This window comes from Haliotis cracherodii, unplaced genomic scaffold (genome assembly GCF_022045235.1).
Source record: "Haliotis cracherodii isolate W230 unplaced genomic scaffold, xgHalCrac1.p SCAF_10, whole genome shotgun sequence".
In the NCBI taxonomy this organism is placed as follows: Eukaryota; Metazoa; Mollusca; class Gastropoda; order Lepetellida; family Haliotidae; genus Haliotis; species Haliotis cracherodii.
Genome location: NW_027266265.1, coordinates 53,663,953 through 53,691,776, shown reverse-complemented (window position 1 = coordinate 53,691,776; position 27,824 = coordinate 53,663,953). Strand labels below are relative to the sequence as shown.

Sequence of the window (27,824 nt, the reverse complement as noted above, 5' to 3'; positions counted from 1 at the left end):
TTTCATGAAGATATGAAATTAAAACGAAATTCATGTGATCAAATAACATTATTAGTTATTCTGTCATGCATTTCATGTACGTCCTTTGCACTATGCAGCCGCAACAACGCCACCTGTTGCATCCGTGCTTACCTGTATGTTCATATCATTGCATATTTACACATTCTTGATAAATGAAATGAATTGATATCAAAAACACTTTTTCCAGCCCATAATGGAATGGACCTAGGCAGTGACCAGTTCTGGATAACAAAGGCAGCACACTGCAGGTGAGAAACAGATATTTGTTGATGTTTCATTGCTTCTTTCAGTAAATCGGGACTCATCTAATATACAGGGTGCAATAACTTTTCTTAGGAATGTATTATATTCTCCTGACACACACACCGTTTTATTTATGTATCAAGTCATTGTCCCCCTTCTCCCCCTCCCCCGACCCCCCAAGTAAAAACTTTCATGACCCCCATCCCTCCTCCCATTAATAAATGACCAGTCTCTAAATTATGTTCAATTCATTGAAAAAATAGAACTGTGTCACTTTTAAATGAATATTTGAAGAGAAGGCTTTGAGCCAAGCTGATTTTTATAGATGTACATAAAACATTACGAACCTATTTTAAATAATTCATCTTTGGTCAAGGACTTGCTTGCACATTAAATTTTCCGTTGAACTCCTAAAATCTGCTTTTTCCATTCATTTTAGTCATATTTGGGAATTTGACCTGCAAAAACTTGCAAGTGTAAGTAGCAACATAGGTAATTTGTCAGCCATTTAAACGTGTCTGATTATTTTCACAGCAATTTTTCAAAGTTTTTCACAACTTTAAGCAAACTATTAAGTGGCCCAATGTGATCCTTATGCCACTTCTCCGCCTTTGTCTTCCAAATATGTTTCATAATGTTCGGTAAAAAGTCCAGTGTGCGACATTTTGAATTTATGACCAGAGTTTGAAACTCGAATTTCGTGCAGATCAAAAATTTGTATGTTTGCTAGCATCATTGACACACATCTACCATAAATACTCAACACCTCAAACATATGTATGTGGGTTAAGAAGACATGTTTCCAATAATCTGTGTACCATTTAATGACAAAACTAACAATCAGCTTACCAGATTATGAAAGTGACAGTCAGAATGTGATTTCTAATCATACAACCTCGAAAACTTTGACCACAGGGTATTCTGAACGATGGTTACGGGTTTAACAACTGAATCCATACAATCTAGACCATCTATCAGCCATTGCAGAATGTTCTTTTGTTCAGGTTTCAAATTTGTAATCGAGAATTTGTCAAAATATGTTTCGAAGCGTAGTCGCCAGTTTGAAATTAGTGCCGTAAAACACGAGAAAGTTCCGTTCTGATTGGTCAATCCATTGGTCGGTCAAAGTTCGCGCAAGGTCGGTCTGACGTGACCCGTAATGGGATGTCCTCAGATCTTTGTTTAGCGGTAGCAAGAACTAAGGTCTGATTTTAATGTGATTGTATCACGATATGCAGCACGTGACTTCCAAACTTTACACGCTAATCCTGCACAAGACATATGGTGCATGTCGAGTCATGGATCTATGACGTCACATGTGATGTGATCATGAGCATCAGTTCACACAACATACTTGTATGTTCTTTGAGCATCGAACCAATCTAATATCTCTTGAATATGAGTAATTCTTCAAATATTAACCAACATGTATGGTATTCACTTTTCTTTTGTTGGTGATTATATAATAATTTTCTTTTCTGCTTTCAGATTAAGATGTCGTGTCCCAATCTGAGTCTAGACAATGATGGTAATACGACCTCTGACCTCCAAGACACCCAGAGTGCCGAGGAGCTTCAAGCAATCGCCATCCAATACTATTTCATGAACATTGGCATCCCTGTTGTGTGTTCGTTTGGGATTGTTGGCAACATTTTAAATTTATTAGTGTTAACGAAAGAAAAGCGTCAACGCACATTGACCAAGATGGAGTTATCTGCCCATATGGGCCTCATCGCGCTTGCCTTTTCTGATTTCATGTTTTGTCTATTGGCACTGTTGTTTGTGATGCTACCACTGAAGGGAGTTTACGTCCTAGGTGATGCTCTGATCTACTATGACTGGCTCGGGGGTGGCTTCATCACTATGTTTATTGTAACCAGCACCTGGTTGATTGTTGTAATGGCTGGTGAACGGTACATGGCCGTCTGTCATCCCTTTAAAGCCAGGAATCTTATCTCCCTTCGTCGCACTCGTATCAGTATCACAGCTATATTTGTTGGATGTGCCTTTTGCACCATACCGATCTTCATGCAAACACGCATTCAACACTTTCAATGTGCTGACAACGTAACTTACCTACATGTCATAGAACGAAGCATGTTCACGCGTAAAGTTGTAGCAGCCAGACGTCTCATGTGGTCGGTGCTGTTTGATTTCATTCCTTGCGCTGCTCTGATCTACTTCAATATCTGTCTGATATGGAAGATTCACCATGCCAAGAGGATGCGGAGGAACATGGCCCCGATGCAGTGCCATGAACAGAGTAGTCTGTACAGCGCAAACAAAAACGGAACGCTTTCAACATCTGTGAGTTTTAAAAGAAGTCCTGGACAGATATCGTACAAGCCATCCTGTTCTGTCGAGCTGGAGTCTCAGAGCTACAACTCCAGCCCCCATCAAACCAAAATGGCGCGGCATATTTCGCGGAAACGATCCACTGATAGTGCGTTGAACAGTGTGACAGCAACTCTGGTTGCCGTAGTGATAATGTTCCTTATTCTTGTGTCACCAAGTGAATTGCTCAAATTTGTGTTGAACTACACCACAGACTCCCAACAGTATAAAGTGAAGATCGTGAATGCCATCACTAATTTTATGCAGGCACTGAATTTTTCCACAAACTTTGTGTTGTATTGTGTAATTAACAAGTCATTCCGTGAAACACTGACATCAATATTCTCTACAGTATATTGTAGGAAGATGCTCCAAAGTCGAGAAGAGCATCTCATCCTGGAGAGATCTGGATGAATCACACGATGTGTGCAGGGACATTTTTCACAAAGCGATCTTATTGCCAAGCTTACGCTGAACAATATGAGTTAAGACAATCACAGCACTACTTGCTTTGTGAAATTGGCCCAGGACATTAATAGTAGAGCTTCAACAGAGTTTGAGACTACTTATCCTTATTTAGGGCTAGTAAGCCAGACAGCATGGCCCTTAGTGAAGATATAGTACTCCAACGGAACTTTTTTTTTTGGTGTAGTGATTCTGCTAGAAATGTTGCAACCTAATTTTGAAGATTATTACACAATTGTTTAAACAATGATCGCTGTACAGCTTGAAATGTGATGTTATATTATATATGTGTTACACTGCTAATATATTCAAAATCTCACAAAATCGAGGGAAAGCAGGATTCTAATCTATATTAGCCACAACGGAGCCTGATATTAATACCTAAACGGGATTGACAAAAAATACTTTGAACCAATGTGAGTGGAAAAAAACAAAGGCCATCCCAAAAATGTGTAATTATACTACTAAAAACAGTTAAGGGCACCTGATTCTTTCATATTACTATAGTTAATCTGTCATGGCATGACTTTTTTCTTGTTGAACGCTGCAGTCAGCAATATTCCAGCTCTATGATAGCGGTCTGTAAATAATCAAGTCTGGACCAGACAATCCAGTGATTGCATCATGAGCATCAATCCATGCAAGTCAGCGAGCCTGACCACCTGATCCAGTTAGTCACCTCTTACCTCCTAAGACAAACATAGTCACCTTTTACGGAAAGCCTTATTTCCAAAGACCTATTCTAACCTGGATCTTCGCGGGGCTTTAGTAATATAAAAGAATAGGGTGGTCCTTAGTACTTTTTGAGGAGTATACAATGTAAGGGATTGTTGTATCATGACCTAGTCAGCAATATTCTAGGTAGTTTCAACAACTGTGTCCTGGCCAGACAAACAGTAGTATGAGCAGAAGCAATGTCAACAGGATTGCTTCTGAGTGAGTGAGTGAGTTGGGTTTAACGCCGCTTTTAACATTATACCAGTTATATCACGGCGTGTCAGCTTGATGCGGGAGGAAAGCCCGAAGTGATGTAGGTCTCAGAAGATTGCATCTGAAGACAAGTGAAAATCCGAAAGAACTAAGTGTCTTCTCTAGAACCTCATCATTTCCTAAACCACTCATCCGAAATGATCTGACCTAGTTAATATCAGTCACTTGTTTGTCTGGTCCAGATTGAATTATTAACAAGCTGTCATCATTTCCCTTGGAATATTGATGAATGCTGCGTTAAACAAGAAACAAATTCAATTGTGGTAGGTATTTGCTGAAAATGATATCCATGTGATATTTTCTGAAAAAAGATCTTGAAGCATCCCAGAAGAAAGACCTCTTGGCGTGAGACTCCAATGGTAGTCACAGCGTGTGAGTAAGTGAGTTCGGATACCACAGCCCAAAACAATATTTAAATTTTTAGCCTTGAGATTTCTCATGATGCAGTATCCATGAACAGGGTTAAATATTGAGACAGCATAGCCCTGTTCGTGGATTGCTTCATACAATATGTTCCAGCCCACAGCGTATAAGTTAAGATCAAACCATTGAAAATATATTCCAGAAGGGGCTTTGTCTTTGTCCAACGTTTATGCACACAAATACTTCTTCACAAAATTACTGTTTTCCTTCTTAGATGAGCAATTTGTGTCCATGGTTTGATGTAGTGGTTGCTAAAGAATGACAGTTATCACAGCCGCCAAAGCATATGAAAGACGTCAAAGAATGCAACAGTTGTCTTAATCACGTAGCTCTGTCATTGTCATATTCTGTCTCTTATAGTCACTGACTTCAACACAACGGCCTTATCAAGTGGTCAAGACACTGCTGGTCATTCTCACACCGGTCATTGTTGGGAACTAAGAATATATGTATGATCTCATAGTAACAGTTCCAACCTCACACAATTCTTACAGTGACCGACTAGCCTCAGTTGAGCTGGGAGTCCAAGTTTGAAGTCATCAAAAAAATGTTTTCTTTGTGTAATAACTCATATTTGATTATGTACACAGAAACCCTTATATTATTTAACTCAGTTATACAGACTGAAGAATCATGCCATATAAAAACAAAACAACATTCCATAGCTTCTGACGTTTAGCCATTGTGGTTTGGTTTGGTTGGTTTTGTTGTTTAACGCCGCACTCAGCAATATTCCAGCTATATGACCGCGGTGTGTAAATAATCGAGTCTGGACCAGACAATCCAGTGATTGATATCATGAGCATCGATCCACGCAATTGGGATCGATGACATGTATCAACCAAGTCAGTGAGCCTGACCACCCGATTCCGTTAGTCGCCTCTTACGACAAGCACTGGTTGCTGAAGACCTATTCTACCCCAGAATCTTCACAGGCCTTAGCCATTGTGACATCGCTAACATCATTATCAAATAGAGGAATGTTCTTGATTGCCTTGACTGGTAATTGACTAGCCTTTGCATGTGCTTGTGACAGGTACCACCAGTGGGGCAGGATACGCCCACCTTTTCGCGAACACCTGGTATCATCCCTATTTGATTCATAAACACATGCTCGTGATATAGTCAGAATCGTACAATCAACTATTGAATATTGAAAGGGTTTTGTAGCTGTTATTTATCTAGAATCATTATTCTATCAACTAATTTACATTTCTTACCATGTATTAAGTGAGGAAAAAGTATATGTATACAGTCAAACAACGTGGTGTCGAAGTTGAAGGAACCTATGTAAATACTTCCAAGTTATCCAGGGTTTGACATAACCAAATATGTTGAATAAAGAAGGAATACAGAGGGACTAAGCTTTTTCTTTGAGACAACCGTAAATTTGACTTTGACTTTATTATCTCCCTTTGTGTCAGAACTACATTCTCTCTGATCCAATGACACATGGTCATTAAAATAAAAGGAGATTTAGAAGCCACATACAAAATACTTTACAAAGAGAATACTTGGCTTTCCCTGTGAAATAAGTAAAGTCTCATGCACCGGTCTTAAAAATATCAACGTGATAGGGTCACTCAAAGTAGGAACCTTATTTTTCAGCCGAAAACTTTATAACAGGTAGCCGTTAACAAGTAGCCTGTCTATCAACATTGCAATCATAGTTTATCAACAGTCTAAGAAGAAAATGTAAAACTTTCTGATTTTTTCTGAGAATAGCGTTTCCTGTTTTATTGAAAGACTTATGATGGCTCATAAGGGAAAAGAATTCCTGTCGGACCACAGAGTTTATTTATAGCATATGGGCTGATTGAGATCATAATATTACTCTAAGAAATGGTGGCTTATTTTAACTCATCACATATCAATTTATCATGCTCTTCTTTGTCAAGTTTTCTCCTTTTTGCATATGACAATAAAATTGCATATCGTTGACTGTAACTGTTGTGTCATTATCTTATTTTCACAAGTCTTCTCCAAAGTCAGATGCAGACTGAGAGATTGACCATCCATTTTCCTCCCTGACAACTTATCTGAGAAACAGAACCCATTTGACCAGGTGTGAGGGAAGAGTGAGTGAGTGAGTTGGGTTTAACGCCGCTTTTAACAGTATTCAAGTCATATCACGCCGTGTCAGCTTAATGTGGGAGGAAAGCCCCAAGTGATACAGGACTTAGATGTTTACCACTTCGGTGAAACCCAAGAGCACGGGTATGGTGCTGACAAACCTAGAAACATAATCTGGGTGAACTGGGATTCGAACCCACAATCATAGGTTTCTGGCGCGACCAAGGGACGCAACTCTGCACAGCGAATCGCGGTGCCTAAGACAACTGGGTTACCCGTGCCCCCTGTGAGGGATGAACTCCCCCACCCTGTGTTACCATACACATTTCAAGCATTCCTAGTTAACTATTATCTATCATTTAGGGCTGGGACAAGTCCAAATTTACTTCCAAGGTACCCGACCCCCTATTACCCGACCCTACCCAGGTGCCCACTGCTGATCTCAAGAATTGGGAACAAAATGTCTGATTGGGAATTGTTTTACCGCAGCCCTGGCCAAAATTATTTAGATACACATATCAAACAATCAGATCATGCGTACACTGAAGTTGACTGAAGCTTTATCGTTACTCAAACATATACACGTCAAAAGGACTATGTGAACCGTCAGAAAGAAATGCGAACATTAGCGACTTGTAGTGTAACTCTGAGATGAAGTGAGTTTTTGTCATTAAACGACATATCATGGGACTAACTACAGGTCCATGTAGTCCTGTGGGTACCCGTCTTACCCGTCCCAGCCCTACCTGACTTGCAACATATGTCAATATCATGTCATTAGGATGATAAACTTTTGTCATGCCACAGTTTAAATTGCACATGGGTGCAATGTTTGAAGCCCATTTTTGCTAAAAGCGGCATTAAAATGTCGACACTTTTTAAGAGCCTATTGTGAAATTTAGAATCCACATATATACGAATAAAAAAACAACAGAAAATGTTTACCTTGATCATTGGTTATAACAAACTATTCAAAAGGTTTGGATTGCTTTGTTAGACAACAAATAAACACTTACCGTATTCAACGTAATAAGTGCCCCAATCTAATAAGCGCCCATGGCGATATTTGCTAATATATTGGCTGGGGAACAATCCCAATTAGCACCCCTTCCGATTGATCAATGTGCACATGACTAATATATTTGTGTATTATAATACACACAGACTCTTCATTTGTATCATTCAAGCTGTCAGCGTAAAACATGAAATTCATGATCTTTCAACTGTTTTTTTTTCACCAAAATTATATTCTAATAAGAGCTCCCTATTTCTAATTTTAAGAGCACCCTGGGCGCTAATTATGTCGAATACGGCACTTATTATGCAAATTGTGGGAGTGGCAAGGACATGCGTACCCTTTTTTGCAAACACCTGGTGTCATAACTGACTGTCAATGATCAATTCATACAGTTATTACCACAAATAAAAAATACTGAATTAATTAAAGGCTATACCCAACAGATTCTTCATCCCTAGAACTAGATCTGAAAAAAAAAAGATTCTAACATGGATAACAAGCTGGTCAAAATCAGTCAGAGTCAGTCACCACCAGCAGCCAATCAAACATCAAATACATAATTATCTATAATGGCGGACATGGTTTTGCAAGTAACAAACAGATACAACACGTATTTGTCACAGAAGTGATGAAATGTCCCCCGCCTGTATATACACCATAGTACCAAATATGAAGACAATCCAGCGATTAGTTCTTGAGATATCGCGGCAACACCGTTTTCCAACTCCAAAAGCAGATATGCCTGCTGTGACCTTGAAAATGGGGTCAAGGTCACCAAAACCGACTGGTGTCAGCGGAGTCTGTATATACACCATAGTTCAAAATATGAAGACAATCCAGTGTTTAGTTCTTGAGATATCGCGGCAACAAACAGGTGGGACGTACGGACGGTCGTGAATACTATATCCCCCGCTTCGCGCTTTCGCGCGGCGGGGGACAACAAACTAATTTTTACAATCCTCAGAGGTTTGTTGTAACCCTGTTTTACTGTGGATCATTTCAGAGCACAGAATCACCAGCAAACTGCCAATCAAATCCAAGGAATCTTACAAATAACCCAGAAATAACCACCACCTTGTCGTCATCTTTGCTCCGATGATTCAGTAATAAACACCCAATTTCATAACTTCAGCAAACTTGAACACAACGATCGGCAGAAATGAAACCTGAAGCTATTATCGGCTAAACATGGCTAAACTATGCTTTTTTCACATGTGTTCAAATTGAAAAACATCTTCCAGGTAGCACTTGATATATAAAATACAAAACATCAATGCCCCAAAACATCCAGTCACGATCATCCACCAAAACAGATTCATTCCATTTGGTGTAAAATTCAAAATTGCAACCAAAATTATATGAATAGATCCTCTAAAAATCACACCAGGTGTTCGTGAAAAGGGAAAGCATGGTCCACCCTACCAGTAGCTACTGACACCTTGCAGAGAAAACTAAGTGTTTATTTGTTAAAATGACCCTGACCAGCTGTATTCCTGTCATACGAGGGCATCATAGGTCAGTTTTTTACATAGGCAATAATTTGACAAGCCACTGTTAAAAACTGACCAAGTATTCAGTATTCATGAAGACGAAAACATCCTAAAGCCAAGCTACTTCACACAAGAAAGGGGCGGTTGGGTAGCCTAGTGGTTAAAGCGTTTGCTCATCATGCTGTAGACCCGGGTTTGATTCCCGTCATGGGTACAATGTGTGAAGCCCATTTCTGGTGTCCCCCTGCCTTGATATTGCTGGAATATTGCTAAAAACAGTCTAAAACCATACTCACTAACTCACACAAGAAAACAAACAATTATTGCACATAATAATTCAAACAGTGGATTATAAAATATATTTATTCTCTACAACTATGGCATTGTTTAAGTTTTCAGTCATGGTGAGTATATGCAGTTGGCAGATCAGTTCACACACAGTTTTGCTCAAAATCACAAAAAACAGTACAGTAAACTATGGTTATAACGAACTCAAAGGGACCTCTAATTTTAGTTCGTTATAACCGAAATTTGCTATAAGCATATATACAGCATAACAGCAGCAAATAGTCAGGACAAAAATGTAAGTTCGTCATATCCATCAGTTCGTTGTAAGTGTGTGCGTTATAAACGTAGTTTACTGTAATTAATGTAATTTAATTTTGAATAATATTAATTAAATGAACTTAAAAATGAACATGATGCAATCAGGAAATACAAAATCACAGATAAGTGAATTAGGTGTTAGTGTTGTGTGCAAAGGAGAAAGAGAAATTGCAATCTAGTGTCGGTACTGTGGTCATGCTACCATGACAGCATCAAAACTCAATACTAACAGAATGTTACATTTAACTGACAATACATAGCATAGCAACAAGTGTGAGTGAGTGTAGTTTGATACTCCTCTACACATACACTACTCAGGTTGTGATGGGGATAATCAGTGAGTGAGTGAGTTGGGTTTAATGCCGCTTTTAACAGTATTCAATTTATATCGCGGCGGGTCAGCATAATGTGGGAGGAAAGTCCGAAGTGATGCAGGTCTCAGACGTTTACCACTTCGGTGAAACCCATGACAAACCTAGAAACATAATCGGGGCGAACCGGGATTCGAACCCATAATCATAGGTTTCTGGCGTACCCAAGGGACACAACTCTGCACAGCGAATCGCAGCACCTTAGACGACTTGGCCACTTGTGCCCCCGGGGATAATCAGACATGTCCTCTTCAACCATACGCGTCACATATTATGAGATGTATTTTTCTGTATTACGGAAAGCTAAAAATATTCCAATCAAAAGTGAAATGGGATTTTTCCAGGAATAATATAGCAGCTAACTTCGGACACCAAGATTGGCATTAGGCATGACAAGGGAACACTTCAACCACAATCCTACAATACCTTGCAGAAACTATAAGTAACTTGACAGATAATATCACAGTTTCAACAGCAGCAATCTACACAGTCCTAAAACCTCGAAAGGATTTTTCAAATGTGTTCATTATATCTGAAGTTCGCTAATCACAAAACCATGTCTGCCATTTTAGATGACCAACATGTATCATCGACTGCCTGGAATGCAAAAGTTTGGATGAATTTTAAAAACATTGTGTATAACTAAAAGAACTTTTTGTGAAGACAATGAAGACACATAATTGTTTTGGAAATCTAAACAAATTATTTGCATATTTAGAAATCTGTAGAAATAGTTTGAGCAGTCTTATGACATATATAACAGAAACTGGTGATATCATATGCAAGTCGTCTCATCAAAGTATTTAAAAAACATGACACTTTGCAACAAAATGAGACTCCTCACATCAGCAGGTAAGGTGAAAACTGAAGGCTTGAAATAGATTTAGTGATCAGTATTTAACCAGTGATAATATATTATCCAATTAAACATGGCACCAATCCACCGAACACCACAAAAGAAATGAATAAGTACTGAAACAGTGGAATCAACCAATCAAACGATGACATAGGATCAGGAATCATTTTGACCACTGAAAACGTCAAATTTGAAAGTTACTCAGAAAACCGAAATATTGGCATGAAATTCATGAAAAATAAAATTTTGAATGAGTATTTATATATACTACTCAAAAGAAGTAAAAGAACACCAGATTCTTTCATAAATGTATTACTGTAGTCAATCTGTCATGCCATGAGACATGGCGACATAAAATCAGAGCATATTTTGCGAATCCAAAGGGAGGTATTTTTCCCGAAATAATATTACTACTTTGAGTAAAAACAATACTGACAATGTTGGGTTCATTGGGCAAATTAAAACATTTCCTTGGTTCAAAACATTTTCAGCAGAATGTACTTCCTCAACATATTTATTGTCACGTCCGACCTGTTATATATCAATAAACTGGTACATATAAGTTCAGTTTAATAATTTAATATTACGTTTAAACATATTTCAATCCAAAGTAAATATTTCAATATTTGTTCAGACTATCATCGGTTTAACATAATGTTTAACAATGTTTTCATGGATATTTAATATCTCTGATGAAAATAATTCATCCAAAAATAAATAGGAATATGCTATGATAGTGCTATCACCTGACAAGATCCCGGTAGGTATACACAATAGTTCTGACAGTTCTGTGACACTTCCATTACAGAGGCTCCAGCAGATGGTAACCAGGTGACACCTGTGACAGTCTACACTGTACAATACATCTGTATCCTGAGCATCTTCACAGATACATACAAGCTCCTCAGGACGTAGCAGCAGTTAGCTCCCTTGGAACCAGGCCTGACCAAGCTTCTTCCCAGCATGTCACCTTCATTACACTCTCGGAAACATCGCTGCCACCAGTGTGTGCACGGCCATTACAAGAATCTTCGAATTTGCCCTCTAACCCCAAATGTAGTGACATTTATATTTATTGTAAGTCTTTGGGAATGCCATCATCATGAAATTTGAAAAGGTTTACAACTGACTTACTATTTTCCAGATGAAATTATGTTTCAAGGGTGAATCCTGCATTTTTAAAAGGGAGGGGTCCAAAATATCAAAATCTTCTCCCACATGATTTTACTGATTTTACATACTACATCCAGACCCGCTGGACCCGCCCCCTCTGGATCCGCCTATGCATTTGTTTGCTTGTTTGTTTGTTTGTTTGCTTAACTCTTTCAACACCGCAGGCCGGAAAACCGGCCAAGAAGCCTTGAGTCCCCAAACACCGCAGGTAGTAGTCATGTCAAAATAGTATATAATTTCATTATACTACCTGTCATATTATTCATTTATTAAAAATATCACATTGAACAATGTCTGAAATACGTTTTTCATTTCAATTTATCATATTTTTCAATAGATTAAAAGCTTACTCACTATTTCCTGCAATGTTATTGAAAATAAAATTCTTGGACACACACTTCAAAGAGCAAAATAAAGATGTTTCAAGTAAATCTTTAAATACATTGTATAAAGTAAGAAGTAAAATCAACAAAAATATATCAAAAAGATATCAAACTTACATCTAAGTTATTATTTCCATCTTTTTGTGTGATTGCGTATAATGTAAGTCAAATGACATCGCCTCGAATTCTTGGCTCGGACACAATGTCTAATGCAAAAATATATTCATGAGAAATCTTTGCACAGCTCATAACCTAGCATGATACATTCACGAAGTTCCATATTTTTAATATAGATCTCTATTTCCTGCTTAACACGATTTAACCAAAACCTTTCATCACAATCAAAAACATGAGGGCAGTACCATTGCTGTAATTTGATTGGCTGCCTGAGATCATGTGCTTAAATTTGACCAAGTACGAATCTAGCAGCAGATTTCGGCAAGAAAACGTCATAAACCAATTTCTATCTAATAAAATGTTACAGCTACGAAAAGATTCCAGGGGAGATAACCATGATATAGGTGAACATATAATCTTTCTAAATTTGCCTGACTTCGAGGTTTCGACAAACGTGTTATTCATACGAAGATTCGAAAAAGGAAGTATTTCCTCATGTTACTGAGCAGACAGTCACTGTTATCAGCAAATGACAGATTCTATTCATAATTCTTTTTAAAATAGTTTTCTGATTACGTAAACAATAAAAATAAAAAAGAAATAGGCAAGTGGATTTTATTAAATCTTATAATTGCCGAAAAACGTCAAATTTTCACTTCCATGGTCCTTAAAATGGGAATGATATGAAGGTGTTAGCTTACATTTTTTTAATTTAAAACGAACTTAATTAAGTTGTAAATGCATTATTTAAATTATGTGATAAACATAACTTTCATATGTAAACAGTAGGATTAGACCTTTCAAATGGTGTATAACATGTAGTAGCTTAGATGTTTTACAAGCAGATCATTTTCTTGATAAATGTTGGCTTCATATATCACACAAGAGGGAGACTCAGGGAGACTCAGTGTCACAGTTGTAAAAGCTACTGGTTGACTGGTGTTGAAAGAGTTAATCAGATAGGTTCGAGGTTCCAGATTGCAGACTAAAACAAAAGCACCTGAAAATGTAAAACGTTACCAACAACATATTGTATTCAATTGAAGTATCACATAACTTTAGGCCAGAAAAACTTTCAGTCAGTCCCGGTGACATGATTTATCCCTTATCGTGTCCCGGAAAGGAACCTGTTCTAAAAATAGCAACTTTGTAAGCTCAGGCTATGAGAAAAATGTCCCCTGACAAGTAAAGCAAAATATATCCAATATACAGTCAAGTCTTGTTGATACGACAATCGGTTTTATTCAACACTTAAATGATGGGGACCGATTAAATAAGTGCTGTTTAGACCCATTAATCCGACAGTCTTACACTCCCACACACCTAAATTTTGCATGAAATTGCTGAAATCACTCATCAATCAGTCTTGTTATTCCGACACAGTGATCAGCGTTATCTGCCTGCGAGTACACAGCCCATGTTTTGATGCAAGACGAGTGGGCTAGTGGCTGCAGAGAAGCTTGCTTAACAATAAACAATTAATGCTTTAAATAAACAAAACATGATTAATCACATTTCGCCGATGGATCCTGCAACACAATTCCACAAATTATGTTATCGGGTATTGTGACGTGATTGTAAACTTTGTGGTGCAGGACCATGTTCCACAAGGCGATCGTACTGTAGCGCAACTGAGTCGTGATAACCTTAGCGCTACAATAACTTTGTGGAACGTACGCCTCCCATCAGATACCAGAACTATTCACTCGTTTAATAAAATTGGTATTACATGAGAGCACCTTTAGTGTTCTATATATATTGGGCAACCTGTCTCTGTTGTTGTTATTAAAACAAAAGAAGAAAAAAATGATTGTTGTTCTATCATTACATAACTGCTACTGCCACAATAGATTCATACAACCATGAGAGAACACTATGCATGAGATTCAAGAGAAAATGAATGCTTTTATAATGACAAAAAATATCTGACAGAAAGGTAATGGTGATGGTGGTGGCGATGGTGACTGATACTTTGGTGTTTGTGTTTATTCTACTGGTGTCGGTTTTATTGTGCTAGCTCACTGAGATACAATGCCACAGTGTAATAGAGCTCAACTGAAAAAAACAAACTTTTTAAAACATGCTAATAGTCTTACAAAGTACATAGGTACAAGAGTCACATGTGATTTCATTAGGAAGAGAATTTATGTGTATGTATGTATGTATGTATGGATGGATGGATGGATGGATGGATGGATGTAGGGATGGATGGATGGATGGGTGGATGATGGATGGATGGATGTATGTATGGATGGATGGATGGATGGATGGATGATGGATGGATGGATGATGGATGGATGGATGGATGGATGGATGGATGTGTAAATTATTTTGTAGTAGATCTCGTGGACGAGAGATGGACACACTCTGGTACAGGAATGTAGCTAGACCGTCACAGGGTCACATTTAGTCCTACTCTGCGTGCTTATTCCAACCAACCCTCATCCTTCAGAAGACGTGGTGCTAACAAACCCAGAACTAGCATCAAGGCAAATCTGGGATTCAAACCCAAATTTATACATTTCAGGCTTGAGAGATGCAACTCAGATGAGTGAGAGAGTGGGTTGGGTTTGACACCGCTTTGAACAGTATTCCAGTTATATCACGGTGTGTCAGCTTAATGTGGGAGGAAAGCCTGAAGTGATGCAGGTCTTAGACGTTAATCACTTCGGCGAAACCCACGAGCACGGGTATGGTGCAGACAAACCTAGAAACATAATCGGGGCGAACCAGGATTCGAACCCACAATCTTAGGTTTCTGGCATGCCCAATGGACCCAACTCTACACAGCGAATTGCAGCGCCTTAGACGACTGGGTCATCACTGACCCCCAACTCAGATGGCACAACCAAAACCATCAAAAATAAAAGAAAATACAAACATTCAATTTTCCTATCCACTAGATGGGAACAATAAAAACATACAACTACAAAAATCATACAAAATTTAAGTAAGTATCAACTTTATAAGTAATAATTGTTTTATGTCTGCGGACACTGCAAAGTGCAAATCTCTTGCGAAGAGAACAAACCTTCTCAGAAGCATACCGCTACCGTATTCTCCTTATTACGTGCCCTGCTAAAAAAAATGCCCCTCTGGTCTTGACCAATCTGTAGTAATCTTTCTAAGCATCCCCTAATAAGACCAAAAAATTACATGACAACAAATCTTTTCTTTTGTACAACACACAATTTTTTACACAAAACATCATAAAAGTGCATATAATTGCCTTGTAACTTTTTAGTTCCATCATTATGGCTTAAATAAGGGCTGCCTTTTGTCAATTTTCTAAGCCCTTATTCTGGCAAATACGGTACATGTCGATGTGAAAATATTAAACATGCTATACTTTAAACAGTATTGGTACCTAGTCCACAAAACAATCAACCTAAACAATGTCATGTTATTGTAATTTAAAAGCAAGACGGGCTACACCAATATATTTATATTTTTGTTTTGGTTGACCCAAGATTATTAGGCAGCAGAAATACATAGACCATAAAAAACATTTGTGGCCTAATAATAAATGTAAGAGCAAATAGAGTGCAGGGCTGCATCGGTGGTATACTCGTTATTGTAGCTAGAGTTACTAGTTTCGTCGAGTTTCGACTCATCAGACTGATTACTAGCTGTTGTGTGAACCTTTTTATTTTGTGTGTTTGTAACTATAGTGACGCTTGTTAGCCAATCAAGTCCCTTAATCGGACCGGTGGTTTGAGGTTACAAACAGGCAGGTCACCGGTTTGGTGAGCTAGTGTTGTTATGACAACAATGGGGAGGTTGTCGCCGGTGATTGCTTCTCAAGATCAAGAGGCCGCCGGTGTCTTGAATGGTGACATCTAAATGAGTACCGGTGGTGTTATTGTCGCCAGTGTTTGATCATGGGTTAACTGCCAGTGGCAGTCGTGATTAAATATAGAAGGATTTAATATATAAACAACATCCTGGTTGAGATATTGTTGAGAAGACGTGGTGCTAACAAACCCAGAACTAGCATCAAGGCAAATCTGGGATTCAAACCCAAATTTATACATTTCAGGCTTGAGAGATGCAACTCAGATGAGTGAGAGAGTGGGTTGGGTTTGACACCGCTTTGAACAGTATTCCAGTTATATCACGGTGTGTCAGCTTAATGTGGGAGGAAAGCCTGAAGTGATGCAGGTCTTAGACGTTAATCACTTCGGCGAAACCCACGAGCACGGGTATGGTGCAGACAAACCTAGAAACATAATCGGGGCGAACCAGGATTCGAACCCACAATCTTAGGTTTCTGGCATGCCCAATGGACCCAACTCTACACAGCGAATTGCAGCGCCTTAGACGACTGGGTCATCACTGACCCCCAACTCAGATGGCACAACCAAAACCATCAAAAATAAAAGAAAATACAAACATTCAATTTTCCTATCCACTAGATGGGAACAATAAAAACATACAACTACAAAAATCATACAAAATTTAAGTAAGTATCAACTTTATAAGTAATAATTGTTTTATGTCTGCGGACACTGCAAAGTGCAAATCTCTTGCGAAGAGAACAAACCTTCTCAGAAGCATACCGCTACCGTATTCTCCTTATTACGTGCCCTGCTAAAAAAAATGCCCCTCTGGTCTTGACCAATCTGTAGTAATCTTTCTAAGCATCCCCTAATAAGACCAAAAAATTACATGACAACAAATCTTTTCTTTTGTACAACACACAATTTTTTACACAAAACATCATAAAAGTGCATATAATTGCCTTGTAACTTTTTAGTTCCATCATTATGGCTTAAATAAGGGCTGCCTTTTGTCAATTTTCTAAGCCCTTATTCTGGCAAATACGGTACATGTCGATGTGAAAATATTAAACATGCTATACTTTAAACAGTATTGGTACCTAGTCCACAAAACAATCAACCTAAACAATGTCATGTTATTGTAATTTAAAAGCAAGACGGGCTACACCAATATATTTATATTTTTGTTTTGGTTGACCCAAGATTATTAGGCAGCAGAAATACATAGACCATAAAAAACATTTGTGGCCTAATAATAAATGTAAGAGCAAATAGAGTGCAGGGCTGCATCGGTGGTATACTCGTTATTGTAGCTAGAGTTACTAGTTTCGTCGAGTTTCGACTCATCAGACTGATTACTAGCTGTTGTGTGAACCTTTTTATTTTGTGTGTTTGTAACTATAGTGACGCTTGTTAGCCAATCAAGTCCCTTAATCGGACCGGTGGTTTGAGGTTACAAACAGGCAGGTCACCGGTTTGGTGAGCTAGTGTTGTTATGACAACAATGGGGAGGTTGTCGCCGGTGATTGCTTCTCAAGATCAAGAGGCCGCCGGTGTCTTGAATGGTGACATCTAAATGAGTACCGGTGGTGTTATTGTCGCCAGTGTTTGATCATGGGTTAACTGCCAGTGGCAGTCGTGATTAAATATAGAAGGATTTAATATATAAACAACATCCTGGTTGAGATATTGTCTTGATGTTTTCTTTAACTCTGATTTTAGTTCAGCGATAGAGAACAAACATATTGTATTTAAGACAGAATAAAAATCATATAATGACACTGTGTTTTGGTCATTATTTGGTGATATTGGCACAAGTTGTGTGTATCACCTATAGAAGAGGTGTGTTCTGGTGTGATTAGTTCTCACATAAAGGGTGACAAAAAATTCTTTGACTGCAGAGGAGTTTTATATCTCTGAGTGAGTGAGTATGGTTATACGCCGCTTTTAGCAATATTCCAGCAATATCACACCAGAAATGGGCTTCACACATTGTACCCATGTCGGGAATCGAACCCGGGTCTTCGGCGTGACACTTTAACCACTAGGCTACCCAACCGCCCCTTTTTTCTCCGAAATTACAGGGTTATGTCTGTAATGTTGAGAAGCATGGATGTCCGTAGGATGTCTTGGTGGGTGGTCCCAGGGAAGGTCTGGTTGAATTCCCTAAGAATTTTGTCCAGTTCTTCCTGGACCTCGGGGATCCGCGGCTTGGGGGTCAGCCACGTCGTACCTGTTTTGTGGGCGGACAACCCTCCAATGTTCAGTGATGAGGGTCTCTCCTGAGGACATAAAGGTGTCCCAGTTACACATGGGTGGTACTAGCGTAAACCCGTAGTATGTGTGGAAGTTACTGCCGAGATGCTCAAATATTTTAAGGTGGTTCCTTACTTGGTTGGTTGCATTATCTTGCAACAGTGGTGGTGTCGTCTTGTGGGCTGTGGGGGCCTTGTTTGGTTGAGCTTCCTGAGACTTAGATGTTTGCAGTCTCCCGTTAGTTTGCATTAATAATAAATGTAGTACGTTCACTTGTCAGGAGTGAAAACAAACAAACACGATGAAAATGAAATTGTTTCATAAAACACTCAAAACATATGCAGATATGTAATAGTGGTAGAAGTTTCGTAAGAATTATCGAACAATAGTTATCATTGTTAATAATTCTAAGAGTGAGTTTGATTTTACGCCGCTTTTAGCAATATTCCAGCAATATCACAGCGGGGGACACCAGAAATGGGCTTCACACATTGTACCCATGTCGAGATTAGAACCCGGGTCTTTGGCGTGACGAGCGAACGCTTTAACCACTAGGCTACCCAACCGCCCAATAATTCTAAGAATACTACCTCTATTACATCCGAATTACTCCCTCCCATCTCCCCACATTATCTACCTCCAGTAGGAGATGAGGGAAAACACTGATATTGTGCCAGAGTGACATCACGGCATGTGTAGTTACGAGACTACATGGTGGCAACTAATTGTGTGTAACTGACAGTGAAAAGGATGTCTGTTGAAAATCTGAAAATTTTAGTTTTGATTGAAGTGTGATTGAAGCAAAAATACAGGATTTATGGCAGATATGTAATAGAGGTAGAAGTTTTGTAAGCATTAGAAACAATCTGTCATAGATGAAAACATGGCTGTGCAAACAGCAAGACGGTTGCCAGGCAACTGTCAGCTACTGATGATGTACATGAACCTGTCAGTGACACAGCCACCATCTCTGCTCCGACACTGTGGCCTGGTACAGCCTTCAACCTTCCTGTCACTACATTTCAAATAGATTCTTTAATATCAATTACAGAAGATTGGCTCCTGGGAAACCAAGATTAACAAACTCAGAGTGCAAAAATACCAGGAATGGCTAAAATGGACAAAAAGAAGAAGAAACTGCACTTAGGTTAAATTCAGCTTGGTAATCGCAAGCTAAATAGAAGTATTTCTAAAACACTTTTGAGGCACAATTGAGCATTCTGCAAAGATTTCTAAGAGTGTCATACAACTCTTGCTCAAAAGTTGTAGGATCAAGGTTACAACATTTAAGTCTTTAGTTAAGCTTTCAAAACGTATTATGGTGGACACGTGGAGGACATTTCCAAATTTGATGCATCAGTGACAAAGATGATGTTAGACGCAGTTCCCTGCTTTGACTTGCACCAGATGTTCATGTGGTTTTTTTCTTAGCTGAACAATTGACTTGCCTTTGCATGTGTTTGTGACGGATGCCACCGGTGGGGCAGGATACACTCACCTGTTTGCGAACACCTGGTATCATCACTATTTCATTGTGCTTTATAAACACTTGCTGATGATATATTATATATCAGTCATTTCACAGAAACACACACATTATTAGAAGTTGCTCGTCACGCTAAAGACCCCGGTTCGATTCCCCACATGGATACAATGTGTCAAGCCCATTTCTGGTGTCCCTTGCTGTGATATTGCTGGAATATTGCAAAAAAGAGTACTAACTCACACATTATTAGGAGTGAGAGAGTATGGTTTTATGCCGCTTTTAGCCATATCCCAGTAATATCATGTCAGGGGACACCGGAAATGGGCTTCACACATTGTACCCATGTGGGAAATCGAACCCGGGTCTTCGGCTTGATGAGGGAATGCTTTAAAGCCTGTACAAACCCTCCATCATAGTGACCCCTAAAACCTACTGATGACCCAGCAGAACACTAGCAGTTAATTGATTTCACATCAAATACAAGAAGACTGCACGGAAAGGAAGCTGCATCGTAAATCGTCTGCCTTCATCTTCATCCCTTCATTAGCCACGATATGTAAAGCACTAATGGTGCCTTACATGCAAAGGTTTGCCAAAAAGAGAGCCAAAAATTACAAAGAAAATACATTACCTCCCGTTGTTCATATTGCTCGAAGCAATTGCCCATTCACTGTCTGTCTAATTCATCAAGAGGTTAAGTCTCAATTAATGCTGTATTAATGATATAATCGTGTGGCCAAGACGATAATACATGTAGTCATAACCTATGGCATTAAAGGTGCATGTCCAAAATTAAACTTCTTTTCCAATTTCTGCGGTCAAGTGCATATTTTGATAGGCATTTGTCACACGTTTACATCATTTTGTGCAGACATAAAATCCCACACAATATTTCATTCCCTGTCAAGAGCATGACAGGTGACATGCTGCAATAATATGATTATATAGACACCCTGGCCGTATCATGCAATAATATAACTATATAGACACCCCTGGCTGTGTCATACTGCAAAAAAAAATATAAAGCCCTTCTTATATAGACTTCCTGGACTCGTCATAAAGATGCTAAAAGAAGAAACTTGTTGTTACCATGCCTGCCTGAGCTTTAAGGGCAAAAATCAGGACTGGTCAGCTCGGAGTCAGTAAAATGTGTATCCATAGCTAGGCTAGCACTAAGATCAGGCAGAAGTACAAGTACAAACAGTCCTCCCCCTAACCCCATAAAGGTAAAAATTTGACAAGCCACCTCTTATAAATAAATATGTCAACCATATTAACATCACAGAAAACTTATTCAATCATTAACACAAAAAGCTGTAGACAACTACAAAATCAGTGACAATGTTATCAGCTTAAAATGCAATCAACCAATCAGAAACAGGAGTCTGGAAGTGGGTGTGGCCTAATTTAGTTTCTGTTTATGGAAACATAAACATTCAAAACATTTCTTGGTTAGCCAATCAAATGTCATGGAATCACTTGCAATATATTCATAAACCAATCAACATGGAGTTGGCAGTGAAAGCCGGAGGATTCCAAGGTCAAAGGGCAGAAAATCGATACCCACTCATATAGAGTTATGCTATACCTCACCCATGTTCTTGCTGTCAAGAAAATCACAACCGGACACGCAGACATGGCTGAGTAATGGGTACAAATACCACTTCCAATATGGCTGTCATTCACTGATTTACCACATACAGCACAATTCGACTCAAAGCAGTTTTAATATTGCCTTGAACAAACTTTGAACCCCTGCACCTACTGATGGTCGGGACTATCTACAGTGCACAGAAATAAGCTTGAGCTCCATCCATCAAGCAGCTCTTGAGATGAAGTGGAAATTAAAACTACACAGATGCAAGACGATGATGGATCCTTTTCAAGTTCAAACGGCCCTTGGGCTAGTTGTAGGAAAGTATTTTAATTGACTGTCCAATGTGATGATATTTGGCAAGGTTCACCACTGATGACATCACACTAACTACTTTTAGTTTGCCCATTTGTCCACGATATGCTTTTAATTGGTCTAACAAGGTGTCTTGGAGAACCAATTCCCTCACAGAAGAGCAAGCCAGGTTGGATGAGGACTCTTGAAATCAGATCAAATGGACAAAAGCTGACGTGAAGAATCAATCAAGACGAGCAAACTTACGAGGAACCCGACCTTACGTAACCAGGAGAATCTCTTGTTTCTACTTCCAAAAGCAACAGATTGGAATGATTCGTCCGACTTAAACCATGTTATGGTTCTTCAATAATTTCCCTATAATTTTGCATTATGACCTATAGTTTCGTCAGTTTTACTTGTTGAGTGAGCGAGTGAGTGAGTGAGTGAGTGAGTGAGTGAGTGAGTGAGTGAGTGAGTGAGTACCTTTATAATTGTTTCCTCTGCTTCCACACTCCAATATTATGATGCCCCTGCCCTTTTGACCATCAGGTGAAACACGAATTTCATATTTCCCACATTACTGACATTGTAGTATTAAAAATATAATGAGTAAATATCTTATATATATGTACCAGAAATTCAAAAGGAATTTTCTATCATTATTTCAATCAGAAATTCTTATTTTCTTTGATAGGCATTTAGAAGTTGGAGGGAGTACCAAGTAAGGATAAGAATTTATGGATGAACAACTTCTTTATGACAATTGAGAGCGACATTTTGGTGTAGGTTCTAACACCGCTATCAAGCAAGAAATTCTTACTTTAACCACAGCGGTTATTACACAAATCATTCTCCCAAACAGTAGTTATGAACATTCATGACTGAGAATTTAACAGTAAACAAATTAACCTTTCAATTGCAGGTTGCCATTGGAACATCTCAAACAAACACTCTGTCAGAGAGACATGGATAATTAGGTGGGCCGTAACCCAACCACTCATCTCACTTCTGTCGAGTCACCGGCCTTGATTAGTGTTATACAATGAAGACAACATGATGTTAAAATGTTTTGTCCCCATTCTGGCATTGTGCTGAGAGCAGGATTCCTTGACAAAAACAACTTGACATCAGATTACCCAGGATTAAATTACGGGTCTAATAGGAGCTATGTCTGAACTCTGTTTGTCAAAGGCCTACCCATTGTGAATAAAAGCCAAAAAAACATTTCCATATCAATAAGAAAAATCCCCTGTCTGATTCTGACTGCATCATTAGAAAGGTATAATGCTAGCAGGGATGTCTTATTTACCATATTTAGTGGACAATGAGAGAACTGATTGAGCCATTCCTGCACAAAGAGATAGATGGCTTATACAAATAAGAAAAAGTATAACTTGATGGATAACAATTTCTGAATTATTGCATGTTGAGCTGTTTCCATGTGTTTTTTACACTGCTATCAAGCTGGATATGCAACAAGCTAGAAGTTGTTATCCATGAAGTTGTACGTTTTCTGACTTACTCACCAGCTTCTAGAATGCCAATCCAACAGATGACTAGCATGGACTGGCATTATTGTCTGTGGTATGATGAATAACAAACAGCCACATATTCTCAATCTCCCTACCTGATACAAGATAGGAATTGCTCATGCCACTCAAATTTATCTTAACACAAATATTTCTTCCATCAGGTACCCATTTCAAAACTTTGCATTGCAGTTCATTTTCCAAATAGTTTGAATCATTTCTCAACAATATTGAATTGTGTTTCTAATTCCTAAAATGAGTGAAGAATATCCCTGGCAACCGGAACAGCACTGTCAAAGCCATATGGCTGATTATGAGAGAGAGGTAGCCCTATCAACCACACAAATGGTTGATAGTGCAAGCAATGTTTCAGTCATTGAGAAACAACATTACATAATAAGTGAAGACACAGCTGAGAATCAGCTTAGATATTTTAGTTTCATTACTCGTCCATGAAGAGATAACCCGCTTAATAAACATACAGCGTATTACTCGTCCATGAAGAGATAACCCGCTTAATAAACATACAGCGTATTACTTGTCCATGAAGAGATAACCCACTTTATAAACATACAGCTTATTACTCGTCCATGAAGAGATAACCCGCTTAATAAACATACAGCGTATTACTCGTCCATGAAGAGATAACCTGCTTAATAAACATACAGCGTATTACTCGTCCATGAAGAGATAACCCCCTGAATAAACATACAGCGTATTACTTGTCCATGAAGAGATAACCCGTTAATAAACATACAGCGTATTACTCATCCATGAAGAGATAACCCGTTAATAAACATACAGCGTATTACTCGTCCATGAAGAGATAACCCGCTTAATAAACATACAGCGTATTACTTGTCCATGAAGAGATAACCCACTATATAAACATACAGCTTATTACTCGTCCATGAAGAGATAACCCGCTTAATAAACATACAGCGTATTACTCGTCCATGAAGAGATAACCTGCTTAATAAACATACAGCGTATTACTCGTCCATGAAGAGATAACCCCCTGAATAAACATACAGCGTATTACTTGTCCATGAAGAGATAACCCGTTAATAAACATACAGCGTATTACTCATCCATGAAGAGATAACCCGTTAATAAACATACAGCGTATTACTCGTCCATGAAGAGATAACCCGCTTAATAAACATACAGCATATTACTCGTCCATGAAGAGATAACCCGTTAATAAACATACAGCTTATTACTCGTCCATGAAGAGATAACCCCCTGAATAAACATACAGCGTATTACTTGTCCATGAAGAGATAACCCGTTAATAAACATACAGCTTATTACTCATCCATGAAGAGATAACCCGTTAATAAACATACAGCGTATTATTCATCCATGAAGAGATAACCCGTTAATAAACATACAGCGTATTACTCGTCCATGAAGAGATAACCCGCTTAATAAACATACAGCGTATTACTCGCCCATGAAGAGATAACCCCCTGAATAAACATACCAAAACGTGTGTTAATTTACAGCAGGAACAAGTTTCACAAATAAACATTGAAAACTCCCAACAATTCAAAGACATTGTGTGTAGAGATGATAGATGACTCAGTGGAGCTTTTCCACTCGATGACCCTAGCAACCTTGTTGCTAGGCTGATGTCACATGGCATTGTTTCCTCAGTGGATCTTGCAAAATAATTCCACAAATTACGTCATCGGGTATTGTGACGTGATTGTAAACTTTGTGGTGCAGAGCCCATGCCACAAGGCGATCGTAGTGCAATGACAGTCGTAAGTCTATGTTAAAGTACGGGAGTTACAATAACTTCAGAGGTACTATAGCATTGTGGTACGGACCCCTGAATTCAAAAGGTGGGTCATTGTATGGTATCAAATTAAAAAGTATAAACTTTTGACATGTTTGAAGTATTATTCTGTTAAACTCCTGTGGATCGCGTACTCTGCACCGAAAACGGCAGCCACTTAGACCACTGGGTCAACTGGTGTGACTCATGCTCCTCCCCTGTAAGCCAGGATAAAGTATGTGAGTAATATTCTGAAAGACTCTGGGGATTTATAGGATACAATAGGTCCCCAGTAACCCATACTTGTCACAAGAGGAGACAAAATGGATCGAGTGGTCAGGCAGAGTCATCATATCCTGGCAGAATGGCAGTTTCCTCTTAAAATCAAGCACCAGATTGTCTGGCCCGGTCTCCATTAAATACAGGCCTGTCATATAGCAGGATTAATGTTGCATGATGCATTCAAGAACAAACAAACAAAATATTCTGTCATGAATATTCAAGATGTCAAAATCATAATTTGGTATTCAATGCTTTATATGACAGATCTTTTAAGAAAACCTCTGAATACTTTGGAGACACTCCAGTTCAGTTTGCATAAAAATAAAAAGAGATGTTTGCATTACATATAAACCCTTTTGTACTGAATGATCACAAAACTTCCACCAAAAACATGTATCAGAAACTATTTGGACTTCACCAATTAAGTAACTGTTATATTCTTTGCAAAAATAACAAAAAAGGACAAAGCGTTAAAATTCTTATAATTGCGATAGATGTGTACAGATGATATATAAAATTGATTATTCTGAGCTTATGTTGTCATGTCAATTCTTACCATAGTGTCACATGACAAAATCCCGCACACATGCACGAATAAAATTATTTTTTGTCAAGCCATTTTTAACTGGCACTGCATTTCCATAGTCTCGGTACATGAAAACTACAAAAGGTAACACAAATGTTAATAGATTTATAACTTTTTCAAAGTTTTTCTCTTTCTTTATTACTGTTTTTCGTTTCAACAACATTATCAAATCCGTTTTCGTGTCACTGGATTGACTGTTACAGAGTGGTAGTACAATATACAATGGCAGCATAGAATGTGAGAGCAGTGGACATGATAATTACAAGAATAACAAGAGTCATCACGGGATCACAAATCACTGGCCCCAACAAGTTCGAAAGAGCAAATCACCTGAAGTCCAACTTGATGAGAGAATTTCTAATCTGTCTGTCCATATACAATAGTAGTTTTTGAGCTATAAAGACAATACTATGGAATTGGGATTCAGAACTTCGTATTTCTTTGTCAGTCAAAATTAAAGTTGTTGCCATGGATACAGATATATATATAAATTCTAAAAATACCTTAATAGCAAAAAGTTGATAACCTGGTCTTTGTGTGTGCACAGTTTCAAGAAAGAATACCTTTTAGTTTTAGATACATGGTCCAGATAAACACACTACTATGAACAGAGACAAAGTCAAACTTGTTGCCATGGAAACAGAAAAAAATAAATTTAAAAATTACAAAATAGCAAAATGCACCACTTCAGCCCTTGGTTAATACATGTACCAAGTTTGTATAAAAATTCTCTCACTGTTTTCAAATTGTGCTACATAAATGACACCTACCCCCACCCTTTTGAGACTAAGTCCAAATTATTTCAACAGAAATCAAGAATTAAAAATAACAAATTTAAAAATTACAAAATAGCAAAAGGCACCACTTTAGCATGTGACTGATACATCTTTCAAGTTTCGATCAAATATACTGAATGGTTTTCGAATTCTGCCCTGGAAACGAACCCCATCCACAAAGGAGCCTCTGTCTAACTTCTTATAGAGTCAATGTCCAACTTCTTTCCAAAACAATGTTAAAAAATAAAAAAATTAAAAAAATCCCAAATTATCAAAAGGCACCACTTCTGTATGTGACTGATAGATTTGCCAAGTTTCGATCAAATACACTGAATGGTTTTCGAGTTCTGCTCCAGAAAAGGAAATTATTACAGACGGACAGACTGGCTGATCGCTATATCCCCCACGCATTATATGCCTTAACAGTGGTCAAGCTTCCATGATAGCCTAGGCTAGGAATCTGGGGTGAGAAGTGGTCTTCACACAAAAGCTTGTCAGATGAAATTTGAGATGACAGACATTCGTCCGCTCCACTTACATAGTCTAACTAGCACTTTCACACAGTGCAAACCAACCCAGTGTCACTAGAACATCACAGAATATTCAACATATTTCTAATGCTTGGTAACTATCAATACTATTCCGGATGTTTACAGATAATTTTAACATCTAAATCTAATAACTTCCTGTCCACTGCTTACATGAAACAGAACTACATTCATAACAACTCATCATAGTCCAAATACAATGCAATGAACATATACTGAATCTTAACAGAAACAATGTTATACAGTTACAATCATTGTTTAACAATACATTACACTGCGATATAACACGTATATTTGCCCGTGTCAACCACAAGTTGATGAGGGAACTGCACCCAAAATAGTCAT

General features: G+C 38.3%; 2 protein-coding genes across 2 annotated transcripts in view; one reads left to right on the top strand and one right to left on the bottom strand.

The window, feature by feature from the left end:
* Window positions 1-3,538, top strand: part of LOC139454532 (cholecystokinin receptor-like) — an 88,743-nt gene extending 85,205 nt beyond the window's left edge. The window contains exons 3-4 of the mRNA XM_071236304.1: window positions 209-269; window positions 1,753-3,538. Of these exons, the coding sequence (XP_071092405.1) occupies window positions 1,759-3,012 (1,254 nt within the window). The 5' untranslated portion in view covers window positions 209-269; window positions 1,753-1,758 and the 3' untranslated portion in view covers window positions 3,013-3,538. The remainder of the gene's footprint in view (window positions 1-208; window positions 270-1,752) is intronic.
* Window positions 1-27,824, bottom strand: part of LOC139454531 (ATP-dependent DNA helicase Q4-like) — a 393,084-nt gene that overhangs the window by 320,124 nt on the left and 45,136 nt on the right. The window lies entirely within an intron of this gene.